At 39.2% G+C, this 13,917-nt stretch overlaps 1 protein-coding gene across 1 annotated transcript in view; it reads right to left on the reverse strand.

Annotated features, from left to right (window-relative positions):
• Positions 1-352: 352 nt before the first annotated feature.
• PTH2R (parathyroid hormone 2 receptor) overlaps positions 353-13,917 on the reverse strand; it is a 110,871-nt gene continuing 97,306 nt past the window's right edge. Inside the window, exons 10-13 of the mRNA XM_082396368.1 lie at positions 7,974-8,068; positions 5,325-5,463; positions 3,778-3,819; positions 353-2,355 (exon numbers count right to left, since the gene is read on the reverse strand). Of these exons, the coding sequence (XP_082252494.1) occupies positions 1,960-2,355; positions 3,778-3,819; positions 5,325-5,463; positions 7,974-8,068 (672 nt within the window). The 3' untranslated portion in view covers positions 353-1,959. The remainder of the gene's footprint in view (positions 2,356-3,777; positions 3,820-5,324; positions 5,464-7,973; positions 8,069-13,917) is intronic.

Below are 13,917 nucleotides of genomic sequence, written 5' to 3' on the forward strand. Positions count from 1 at the left end.
TGTGACAATATAGCATTGAATCAAATGAATTAAGTATGCACAATGGCACCTTCGTAAACAGGATGGGAAGGAAATGACCTCTGTGTGTCACAGAGGAGGAAGGAAGAATGAACATGGGAGAACAGTGCAATATTTTTCAAGAGGGCATGTAGACATCAGAGTACCTTTTTCATCATAACACTATTTGCATATTTAAACCATTCAGCAAAGTGAGATGGATCAGCTTGACCTGTGTCATTTCACCTAAAAACACATTTCTCTGTGATGTTTTCATTTCCTATGTGTATTGGGTTCCCCCATTAGAGTGGAAACTTCATGAGGGTCAGAGGCTAGACCACACTACAATAAGAGTTCCTAGGGGCTTCCCTGGTGGCGCAGTGGTTGAGAGTCTGCCTGCCGATGCAGGGGACACGGGTTCGAGCCCTGGTCTGGGAGGATCCCACATGCCGCGGAGCGGCTGGGCCCGTGAGCCACAGCTACTGAGCCTGCGCATCTGGAGCCTGTGCTCCACAACAAGAGAGGCCACGATGGTGAGAGGCCCGCGCACCGCGATGAAGAGTGGCCCCCGCTTGCTGCAACTGGAGAAAGCTCTCACGCAGAAATGAAGACCCAACACAGCCAAAAATAAATATAAATAAATAAATAATTAAAAAAAAAAAAAAAAGAGTTCCTAAAGCACTCTCTACCCAGAAGGAATTCATTTATTTTTTTGTGAATGGGCAATATATACATTGGCAACAGTAGGCATATGGCTAAGAACATGGGACTTAAAGTCAGATCTGTGTCTGAAACCGTGTTCTCTCAATCACTAGCTGTGTGACTCTGGGCAAGTCATTCCACCTCTGTGAGTCACGCTGCTATCTGTAAAAGGGGGGACGGCGATAAGACTTACTCCATAACTTTGTGGTGAGGATTAAATAACTTAATGCTTGTAAAAACCTAGCAGGATGCTGGGTACATAACATGCACTCAGTAAATGTTTCACTACTGCAATACACTGAAATTTCAAGCTCAGTGAAGTTCTGGGGCTACATGCTGATCTCTGTAGATGTGGAGAAGAGACATTTGGTTGATTCCCAAAAACAAAGTTAGGTGCTAAGAGAACATTTTAAAAAGTGACCCAAAATATATTTTTAAAACAAACTTTTAATTTATCCCACATGCCATTTGGAATATAGTAACAGAACAAAGAAAAAAAACATAGAAGCAGTGTGACTATCACTATAAATGATTACAAACAAAATCAGCTTGCAGACACAAGCTCACTGACTAAGAAAACCTTGTGACATGTCAAGGTTTACAAAAGAGTGAAGACTTGAGATTTGGCTGGTTACAGAGGGGACATTCAAAAAGAGGAATATGTGCAATATTCTTTTTTGAGTAATTTTCCTTATTCCTAGAAAAAAACAAGTTTCTCACACATTTATTATTTTAACAAAGTCCAGCCAGCTTATTTTCCAGTGTGTACTTGTTCCCAGATCTTTAATCTTTCAACGTACATTTTCAGATCCTAATTGCTCCGATGCACAGGCTAAATGAATGCAATGATAGAGGTCCCTTAAAGTGAGAAAGAGAATACTAATTTGTTAAAAGGAAAATGACACATACTAAATGATCTCTATCATATTTCGAGTGATATTTATGAGAGAAAACTAGAGTCAAGCAACTGAAACCTTTGTTCTACCCAAAAGTAGCAGAAAAATGAACAATCACAGAGCAAGTACTACAAGTACTACACATCAATTCAGAAGAGAATGTGATGCCAAAATAAGGTAATTATTCCACTGACACTTCTCCTTTTGTGGCTTTAGTATTTACAGGAGCCAATTCATGGAGCCTAAAAAGGCTGTGAACACTCGAACCCTGACTGTTCGGCTCTCGGGCTCAAGCAGAGCGATGCTGGCGAAGCTCCTCTGCCACAGCCAGATGGACCAGCTGCTTAAAGACACAAATGTTGATTCACAGAGCATCCTCGGTTTCTCCTTTGCTTCCTTCGGGGTCTGGGTTAAATTCTAATGGCGCGGATGACTCCTCCATTGGAATCGCATCTGCCTGCTTCCTGTCACTTTCCTTGGTCTCTGCATGGATCAAGTGTGGCAAGCAATCCTGCTCCGAGTTACTCCAGACGTAGCCGGGTAAAGTCACGTGGCTGTCGGGCTGCCGGCTGGCCGTCTTGGCCGCTTTGCGGGAGATGAGCACCACGCGTGTGCTGGCCGCCATCTGCGACTGGCTGCTGGTGCTGGGCGTCACGGTGGTGAGCACGGAGCCGTATCTGTGGCCGCCGCATGGGGGCGTCCTTTTCCAGTCCACGGAGAGAGTCCACCGACTCCACATCTTCTTCACCTCAGACTGAACCTAAACCGCAAGGACCATATTGTGCATCAGAAACCATCAGAGACCCTGGAACCTTGTTAGATGGATGTCTGCCTGATTTCAATAATAGTAATAATCACTAAGGTTCCACTGTGCTCCGGGGACTTTATATATACAGTTGACCCTTGAACAACACAGGGCTTAGGGGTGTCCGCCGCATGCCCCTGAAGATCCCCTATGACTTCTCAGTTGGGCTTCTATATCTGGGGTTCTGCATTGGTGGATTCAACCAACCCCAGATGGTGCGGTACTGTAGTACATATTGAAATGCAGCCAATACATATATCTGACTCATGGGAGAGGAAAAGAGGACACGGGGTTGGAGGAGAAAATGGGATAACTAGTGCCAGCTAAGGCTGTGGAAGGGCATGGAAGGTACTCAGCTGGAAATGTAACTGTAACACCATCGCTCTGCACGGGCATACTGAAGCAGGGAAATTAAGAAAAGGATTGGATGGTGAAAAGTGGGTGCTGCAAGGGCATTCGTAGTAGGGTGGGGTTCTTGTTTCCATTCTTGCTGCTGAAGATTCAATTCTGCTATTGCAACTTTCCAGAAGGGAGTTTGTTTTTTTTTTTTTAATTTTATTTATTTATTTATTTATTTATGGCTGTGTTGGGTCTTCGTTTCTGTGCGAGGGCTTTCTCTAGTTGCAGCAAGTCGGGGCCACTCTTCATCGCGGTGCGCGGGCCTCTCACCATCGCGGCCTCTCTTGTTGAGGAGCACAGGCTCCAGACGTGCAGGCTCAGTAATTGTGGCTCACGGGACTAGTTGCTCCGCGGCATGTGGGATCTTCCCAGACCAGGGCTCGAACCCGTGTCCCCTGCATTGGCAGGCAGATTCTCAACCACTGCACCACCAGGGAAGCCCCAGAAGGGAGCTTTTTGAAAGTTCCATTGGAAGCAGTGGAAACCTGGTAAGCTGATGTCATCTAAAAGATCGGTACCATTCTTTCTCTCCAGCCAACTCCTAAATGAACTGAAATTGTCCCATCACCATCTTGTAGTTTAAAAAATGTCAAAATGTTCTAATGGATTATTCCCAGGGAAAGTTATATTTGAGTTTCTTATAGAACTTGAAATAAAATATAAGTTGAAGCATTGACTGGAATATGAAGTTCACGGTCCTTCCAAGTATCAATCTGCATTCCAGTAAGTTGGGTTTTTGATATCAAGGGTTGCAACTGAATTGACATTGAAAAGTGCTGGAAGAGGAAGACCTTGGCTTATTTACATGAATTCTTCCTTTCTCAAAATAATTTATGATTAAAATATCTCCCTTCTCTGTGTCCATTCTGTCCTGTAACCCCTGAGGATTCTAAAGAGATTCTGGTCACATTGTGATGGCCATTTACGAGCTTACTCAGAGCTAGACCTGCAGGAGGTATGGGGTTCCTTCAAACTTACCTCTCCATTGCAGTAGCAGTAGATGATAGACACAAAGAAGCCCTGGAGGAGAAAATAGAATGTTTTAATTAATTAATTTTAATTATGAAGATCACAGCACTAAAGTGTCTTGTGCCACAATGCATACGTTGAAAAACTGGGTTCTTTTTTAATGATTCCTCCAGAAAATTATGCAAATTATCTCTCCTAATATTTTGAAATCCTTAAATATACATGAAATTTGTGAGATCTTTCCTTGGTGTGAACTGAACCAAATAACTAAATAAAACACTCTAAGATACACGAAGAACTGATTTCTGTTACATTCGTTTCATGTGTTGCCACCCCAGGACCACAGAACATCCCCTAGTTAGTAAGTGAAATTTTTACACTGTGAATGCTGGAAACTACAGACACAGGGTCTTATATGGTGAAAACACACAGAAACTTTTTTTTCACTCATTCAAAAATATTTATTGAGTTTATACAGTGTGAAATGCTCAGCATGACAGGGATAAACAATTTAATCAAGACAGACAACGTCCCTATTCTCTTAGGGCTTACATCCTAGAAGGAAATACAGATGGATAAAATATAAACAAATAGCCACAGGAGAAAAATGTAAGATGATAAGATAAAGGCCATGCAGGCAAAACAAGTGGTATTGAAAAAGAAGATGGAGAAGATCTATCAAAGGGGGAACTCAATGAAGACCTCCCTGAGGGGGAGACATTTAAGCTGGTTTGAGTGAGAAGAAGAAGCCAGGCCATGTGATTATTAGAGGGAACAGCATTCCAGGCAAAGGGAACAGCAAGTACAAACCCCTGAGGCAGAAATGAACTTGAGGAACAGAAATTGTGGCAGAGCTAGTGTGGCTCGAACTTAGTGGGCATCAGGGAGCATGGTGTGAGGTGAGGTCACAGCTGGGCAGGATCCCCGCCAGGGAGGGCTGTGCACACCAGGAAACAGAGCCTGGATTTTATTCTGACAGCAGTGAGAAGCTTCTGGATATGTTCCGCAGGTCAGTGACATTATCAGATTTATTTTTAAGATTCTTCAGACTATTGTATGAAGACTAGATTGAAGGCAGGAGGTGGCAGCAAAAGAGTAGCAGGAAGAAGAGTTAGGAGGCGCCTGTAGCCTCCACGTGAGGGAGAATGGTATCATGTTTTCAAATGAGATCAAATATAAGGAAGCAACCTCTTCCTCTTACTTGTCTCCCTTTCTCTTTTTTCCTCTCCCCTGCTTATCCCTTCTTTTGCTTTCATTGACTTTCCACACACACACACACACACACACACACACACACAGAGATTCCTGCTCTGTAGGTGTCACGTATTTTACAACAATGTGCTTTCTTGTCTCATAGCCCAAGCTTGTCTGTGAGAAACAGCTCCTGCTGTGGTCAGAGGTTAACCTGACTGACCGCTGCAGGATAGAAATGCGCAGGTGCCAGAAAATAGCCCCTTTCCTGGCCCTTGGGAGACAGGTGCGTGAAAGCCAGAGGGAGGGGCAGAGAAAGGAAAAAAGCAAAATACAGGAATCAAATTACTAGTAGCACTCTCTACCTGAAAGGAGTTGAAAAAGAGCTCACAGTGCATCCGGATCTCCCACCCAAGCCCAGCAAAGGAGTGGGGCAGGCACACGAACACGATGTAATGCACTCCGAAGACCAGCACCAGCACCAGTGTTGATTTGGCGAGTTTCCTGGAAGAGAATGGCAAGCCTTTTAATTAGTCAATGTAGAGTGCCTTTCCATAGAGACAGCTTGCTGGAAAAAATTAAGCTTATTTAGCAGAGCTACCAGGGGCTGACTTTCCCCCATCTCTTTGGATCCACTGCTTCTGCTAGTTTTTTTTTTTTTTTCTCTCCCTCTTCTTCCTGTCACTTCTATACTAAATCAAGTAGTTTATTCTCACTTCCCATGATTACTATCCCCCAAGTCTCTTTAATCTCATTTCCACTCTTCTTGCTTAAAGGATACTGTTTTCATAAAATTGTAAAATGCCTTCTTTTTTTCTGTCCTAAGTCTTCTTTAACTTACATGTTTGAGACTTAAAGAGGTACCACCTCCATCCTCAGTAACTGTCTTTTCTTTCACAGGCAGCATTTTGGCTTGTTTTGTTCATTTTAGAACCAACTACTCCCTGGTCTCTTACATTTGGATCTTCATTTATCATTTCATATTTTCTTATGAGCTACATGTGGTCAATACCTCTTGCCTTCCCTAAACATTCTCTGTCAAATATTCTATCTCAAATTATCTATAGCTGTAGGTTTGTTTGTTTGTTTGTTTACAAACTAAGCAATGTGACTTTATTTCCTTTAACGGCTTCTTCATACACATTTTCTTGTGTATTTAGAGGAATCCCAGTTTCCAATATAATGGATTGACTCTAACATGGCTCCTAATAATTCCCGACCTTCTGGTATTTACATCCTTGTTAATCCTCTCTGCTTGAGTGTGGGCAGGACTTGGGACTTACTTCTAACCAATCAGTTATGGCCAAGATGGTGGGATGCCGCTTCTGTGACTATGTTGCATGAGAGTGTAACATACATTTTAGTAGCAGACTCTCTCCCTTGTTTGATTCAGTGAAGCAAGTTGTGAGCTGCTCTACTGAGAGGCCCATGTGGCAAGGAGAGGTGGCATCTGACCAACCCAGCAAGAACATAAATCCTGTCAACAATCACGTGAGCTTAAGAGTGGAGTTTTCCCAACCAACTGACTTTCCAACCTTCTTCCTTTCCTCACTAGTCTTTCCTTCAGTTTCTTTCTTCCTTTCTCCCTCCCTCCCTCTCTCCCTCTCTTTCCCTTTTTCCTTTCTTTCTTTCTTTCTTTTTCTTTCCTTCTCTCTCTCTCTCTCTTTCTTTCTTTCTTTCCCTACTTAATTTTTTTTTTTTTGAAATTAAGCTGTCTATTCTGTCTAGCTTTAAAGATAATCCACTCTGTTCTCTCCAGAGTTTCTCAAATCTCTTGAGCAACTTTCTACTGAAAGTATAATTTCACATCATTCGGAAATTCTAGAAATTAGTAGCTTTTATTCAGAACTATAGAAGTAAGTAGCTTTTATTCAGAATGAGAGAAATAAATAGCCTTGATTCAGAACTAGAGAAATAATTAGCTTTCAAACACCACTGCACTTTTTCATTTTATGAAGAAGAATGAAAGGCTACTTACATTTTCCATTTTTTATCATCCTTTGACCTTTGTCTTCACCAATGGAATGTGACATGAGACAAGTTATTCTAGTATAGCACAGACCCTTCACTGTAAACACAGGCATGATTTTAATACTACCACTTGCAGCATATTGAAAATAACTGGAGCTAGCAGCTGACGGTTTGTTCGTACTGTGCATCCTATTCTAGACTTCAGTCCATCTGTATCTGTACTCTTCTCTGCCTGACAGTAAATGCTGCCTACACGGTGCACGGGAATGATTCCACAAAGGACTTAGAGAATGTTTGTGAGAGAAGATCGAAATGTTGACTATGATTTCTTCCTTTCTGTGTCTGCGATAGCATTTCATGACAATGTGAGGCAGAAAGAAATAGATTCTTGTTTGGGGATTACAAAAACTAATCCACATGCACCTGACTAGTGGTGTATATGTTCAGGTGGATAGAAGCCACTTCCAAAATTATTCAGAACTTCCAAAATGATCATTGGGAGAAATGGACACATTCTTAAGATAGTTTGATAATGATTATAAATACTTAATTTGTCCTTTTCTTTAGCAAAGACTGAATAACAGACCTCCTTCAATCAGTACATTTGAAAGTTCTTAAAAATCAATATTTGGGAGGTACCAATTTGATGGGAAGATTGGAAACAATATAGCAAATACACTTTCTTGATTTTTTTTCAGTTATGACATTATTTTAAGAAGGCAAGTAAAATTGTCTGCCAAGATCATCAACAAGAGATTACATAGTTACATAGGTTACATAGTTAATGGTAAAATCCCAGCTGCTAAGAACAGATTTTTAAAAATATACTTAGAATTTAAGCATATTGGGAAGGTTTGTTGTTATTTATATTCTCCTAAAATACATATACTTTTCTGATAAATAGCACAAGCACAATTAAACCAAACAAAAATACACATTCACAATTTAGTCTCTTAGAGACATTTCAGATCAACTGATATCTGTCCTTTACTCTAAATAGTAACCAAAATATTTCCTCTGATGGATGTCTGTCCTGGAATTACCTGTATTGTTTTCTTGTGTCATGCCCGACCGCATTCGTCTCCCAAATTTTGGTAGCCAGAACTCTAACGGTATTCAGAAACAGAATAAAATTCAGCTGAAAGAGAAGGTAATATTACAAAGAATTATTAAGTTAGTCTTCAAGTTGTTTGTAAAAATTTACATAAATTGAACTTCTTTGTATTCAAAGACTGAACATTACCCATTCTGTAAATGTTAATGAGGAAATCTGAGGTAAGATATTGGAAAGATAGGGATTCTTGATTTGCCCTCATGAAAACACAAAGAGATAAAATTTCAACAGCACTAGAAACTAGAAATACCAGAGGATAATCTGCCAGAATCCATGGGGAATTTCCAAACCAAAGTTCAGATGAAGTTCTGTGGCAGACTTTCTGGATAAAGGATAACAGTTATTATACAAATGTAATTGACAGCCCTTTTTGAAATGAATTCCCAGCTTCTGTATCTATTTTAGGGAGAAGAATAATAGGGTTGCTTTGGGGATGCTGTCTCTCTTATGATATATGAAAAGCACTGGGTGAAGTATACAAGGTTAAAAAAAAAAGCCAGGTAAGATGCTGTATAAGAAAAAGTCCCAGTGTAGGCAATTAAATTGAGGTGTGGGCACCACCAGACAATCACGTTCTGGCTTTAAAAAGGGGGAGGGAAGGGAAAGTATTGGTGGGATAAGACATTTTATGTCCAAGGGCCTCAAGGATCAGTGAAGAGGTCCAAAATGAAGAGGAAGAAAAGATCTCCAGGTCAGGGGTCATAAGGAGGTAGAAGCCCAAACCCCTTGGGTCCCTTAATTCAGGGAGATGTCTACAGTCCAGGGAGCGCTAGTAGTTAGGAATAATGGAATAGTGGATTGCCAAGAGTGGGTTTGTGTTAATGCCAGGGCAACAGCTAGAAGAGAGGACCCATCAACTCTGCATTCTGGGGGATAAATTATCCTGCAGAGTCTCCAATCATTTCTGGAATTTGGAGAATTTTGGTACTGGGTGATTCATGTGCCCCACTACCCAATCTAGTTGATTATCTGCATCAGCCCTTAATTCCCACCACCCTCTTTGCCATCCTACCACTGACTACCCCATAGGTAACTCTCACCAATTTCACAGCCTCCTACAAGAACTGGGGGCTGGCTTTTCAATAAGTGGTGCTGGGAAAACTGGACAGCTACATGTAAAAGAATGAAATTAGAACACTCCCTAACACCATACACAAAAATAAACCCAAAATGGATTAAAGACCTAAATGTAAGGCCAGACACTAAAAAACTCTTAGAGGAAAAAATAGGTAGAACACTCTATGACATAAATCACAGCAAGATCCATTTTGACCCACCTCCTAGAGAAATGGAAATAAAAACAAAAATAAACAAATGGGACCTCGTGAAACTTAAAAGCTTTTGCACAGCAAAGGAAACCATAAACAAGATGAAAAGACTACCCTCAGAATCAGATAAAATATTTGCAAACAAAGCAACTGACAAAGGATTAATCTCCAAAATATACAAGTAGCTCATGCAGCTCAATATCGAGAAAACAAACAACCCAATCCAAAAATGGGTGGAAGACCTAAATAGACATTTTTCCAAAGGAGATGTACAGATTGCCAACAAACACATGAAAGACTGCTCAACATCACTAATCATTAAAGAAATGCAAATCAAAACTACAATGACGTATCACCTCACACTGGTCAGAATGGCCATCATCAAAAAAATCTACAAACAATAAATGCTGGAGAGGGTGTGGAGAAAAGGGAACTCTCTCGCACTGTTGGTGGGAATGTAAATTGATACAGCCACTATGGAGAACAGTATGGAGGTTCCTTAAAAAACTAAAAATAGAACTACCATATGACCCAGCAATCCCACTACTGGGCACATACCCTGAGAAAACCATAATTCAAAAAGAGTCATGTACCACAATGTTCATTGCAGCACTATTTACAATAGCCAGGACATGGAAGCAACCTAGGTGTCCATCAACAGATGAATGGATAAAGAAGATGTGGCACATATATACAATGGAATATTACTCAGCCATAAAAAAGAAACAAAATGGAGTTATTTGTAGTGAGGTGGATGGACCTAGAGACTGTCATACAGAGTGAAGTAAGTCAGAAAGAGAAAAACAAATACCGTATGCTAACACATATATGTGGAATCTAAAAAAAAAAAAAAGAAAATGGTTCTGATGAACATAGGGGCAGGACAGGAATAAAGACGCAGACGCAGACGTAGAGAATGGACTTGAAGACACAGGGAGGGGGGGAAGGGTAAGCTGGGACAAAGTGAGAGAGTGGCACTGACATATATACACTACCAGATGTAAAACAGATAGCTAGTGGGAAGCAGCCGCATAGCAGAGGGAGATCAGCTCGGTGCTTTGTGACCACCTAGAGGGGTAGATAGGGAGGGTGGGAGATGCAAGAGGGAGGGCATATGGGGATATATGTATATATATAGCTGATTCATTTTGTTAAACAGCAGAACCTAACACAACAATATAAAGCATTTATACTCCAATAAAGACTAAAAAAAAAAAAAAAGAACTGGGGGCTGGGTCTTGAGCCCCATACCCTAGAGGAAGGACAGAGCTGTGCTGTGAAATTGTGGAAGAAGGATGTTTTCAGGCTAATAAGAGCTACTAGTTATTGCACACTGTCTAGTTTAAATGCTCACATAAATATGAGACAGGAATTTTTATTATGCCCATTTATTATGAATGAAGAAACTCTAGCTCAAAGAGATTAACTGATTTGACCTAGACTACCCAGCTATCAGCTGGAATTTGAACCAGGCCTATGTGAGTCTGTATTGTGAATTCTTAACCACTACCTTTATTTCTTAATTAAATTTAACTTTATTTATTGAGGTAACATTGGTTTATAACATTATATGTTTCATGTGTACATTATATTTCGACTTCTGTATATATTACAGCATGCTCACTACCAAAAGGTAGTTTCTATCCATCCCCTTTACCCATTTTGTCCTCCCCACCCCTTTCCCTTTTGGTAAACACTACTGTGTTCTCTGTATCTAGGTGTTTGTTTTTATTTGGTTTCTTCATTTATTTTGTTTTGGAGGATATTGTTTTTGTTTTTATATTCCACATGTAAGTGAAATCATACAATACTTGTCTTTCTGACTTATTTCAGTTAGCATAATACCCTCAGGGTCCATCGATGTTGTCACAAATGGCAAGATTTCATCTTTTTATGGCTGAGTAGTATTTCATTGTGTCTGAATAGATAGATAGATAGATAGATAGATGATAGATAGATAGATAGATAGAGAGATAGAGAGAGAGAGAGAGAGAGAGAGAGAGAGAGAGAGAGATAGATATAGATATAGGTATATAGATACAGATATAGATACGGATATCATATCTTCTATACCCATTCAATGGGCACTTAGGTTATCTCCATATCTTGGCTATTGTAAAAAGTGCTGTGATTAATATAGGGGTGCATATACTTCAAATTAGTGTCTTTGTATTCTTCATATAAATGCCTAGAAGTGGAATAGCTAGGTCATATGGTAGTTCTGTTCTTAATCTTCTGAGGAATCTCTATACTGTTTTCCATAGTAGCTACACCAATTCACATTCTCACCAACAATATGTAGAGTTCTCTTTTCTCCACATCCTCTCCAACACTCGTTATTTCTCATTTTTCTTGATAATAGCCATTCTAATGGGCATGGAATGATATCTCATTGTGGTTTTAATTTGCATTTACCAAATAATTAGTGATATTGAACATCTTTTTGTGTGCTCGTTGGCCATCTGTATGTCTATTCAGCTCCTCTACCCATCTTTTGTTGTTGAGTTGTGGAAGTTCTTTATATATTTTGGGTATTAATCCCATTATTGGGTATATGATTTGCAAATATCTTCTCCCATTTGGTAGGTTGTCTTTTTTATTGTTGGTAGTTTCCTTTGCTATACAGAAGCTTTTTAGTTTGCTGTAGTCCCATTTGTTTATTTTTGCTTTTTTTCCCCTTGCCTGAGGACACATATCCAGAAAGATATTGCTAAGACCAATGCCAAAGAGTATATTGCATATGTTTTCTTCTAGGAGTTTATGGTTTCAGTTCTTACATTTAAGTCTAATCCATTTCGAGTTGATTTTTGTGTGTTGTGTGAGATAGTGGTCCACTTTCATTCTTTTGCATGTGGCTGTTCAGTTTTCCCAACACCATTTATTGAAGAGAGCATCCTTTCTCCATTGTATATTCTTTGCCCCTTTGTTTTAAATTAATTGTCCATATATGTGTGGTTTTATTGCTGGTCTCTCAATTCTGTTCCATTTATCTGTGTGACTCTTTTTCTGCCAATACCATGCTGTTTTGATTACTATAGCTTTGTAATACAGTTTGAAATCAAGGAGTGTGACATCACCAGCTTTGTTCTTTTCTCTTGGGATTTCTTTGGCTATTCAGGGGTCTTTTGTGGCTCTATATAAATATTTGGATTTTTATATTCTAGTTCTTTGAACAATGTCCTTGGGATTTTGATGGGGATTGCACTGAATATGTATATTGCTTTAGGTAATGTAGACATTTTAACAATGTTAATTATTCCAAACCATGAGCACAGAACATCTTTCCATTTCTTTGCATAGTCTTCAGTTTCTTTCAGGCTGTCTTATAGTTTTCAGTGTATATGTTTTTCACCTCCTTGGTTAAATTTATTCCTAGGTATTTTATTCTTTTTGTTGCAATTGTAAATGGGATTATTTTCTTAATTTCTCTTTCTGCTAGTCCATTGTTAGTGTACAGAAATGCAACAGATTTTTGTATGTTGATTTGTATCCTGCAACTGTACTGAATTTGTTTATTAGTTCTAACAGGTGTTTTGCAGACTCTTCAGGGGTTTTTGTATATAAAATCATGTCATCTGCAAGTAGCATCAGTCTGACTTCTTCCTTTTTAATTTGGATGCCTTTTATTTCTTTTTCTTGCCTAATTGTTCTGGCTAGGACTTCCAATACTATGTTGAATAAAAGTGGTAAGAGTGAGCATACTTGTCTTGCTCCTGATCTTAGACAGCTTCCAGTTCTTCCCTGTTGAATGTGTTAGCTGGGATTATGCTGCTTTCATATATGGTCTTTATTATGTTGAGGTATGTTCCTTTTATACTCATTTTATTGAGAATTTTTATCATAAATGGGTGTTGAATCTTGTCAGTTGCTTTTTCTGCATCTACTGAGATGATCATATGATTTTTATCTTTTAGTTTGTTAATGTGGTGTATCATGATTGATTTGCAGCCATTGAATCATCCTTGAATCCCTGGAATAAATCTCATTTGATTATAAGATATGATACTCTTAATGTACTATTGTATTCAGCTTGCTAATACTTTGTTGAGGATTTTTGCATCTATGTTCATCAAAGATATTGGCGTGTAAGTTTTGTTTTTGTGTGTTGCCCTTGGTGTCAGGGTAATGTTGTCCTCATAAAATGAGTTAGGAAGCATTCTCTCCTCTTCAATATTTTGGAAGAGCTTGAGAAGGATAGGTAATAAATCTTCTGAGTGTTTGCTAGATTTCACCTGTGAAACCATCTGGTTCTGGACTTTTGATTTTGGGGAGGTTTTGATTACTGTTCCAATCTCCTTACTAGTGATCAGTCTATTACAATTTTTCTATTTATTCATGATTCTGCCTTGGAAGGTTGTATAATTCTAAAAATTTGTCCATTTATTCTATATTGTCCAATTTGTTGGCATATAACTGTTCATAATATTCTATTTTAATCCTTTGCATTTCTGTGATATCCATTATTATTTCTTCTCTTTCATTGGTAATTTTATTTATCAGAGCCTTCTCTCTTTTTTTTTAAGTGAATCTAGCTAAAGATTTGTTAATTTTTTTTAACCTTTTCAAAGAAACAGCTCTTAGTTTCATTAATCTCTTCTATTATCT

Source organism: Balaenoptera borealis, assembly GCF_965194805.1.
Source record: "Balaenoptera borealis genome assembly, chromosome: 6".
Classification (NCBI taxonomy): Eukaryota; Metazoa; Chordata; class Mammalia; order Artiodactyla; family Balaenopteridae; genus Balaenoptera; species Balaenoptera borealis.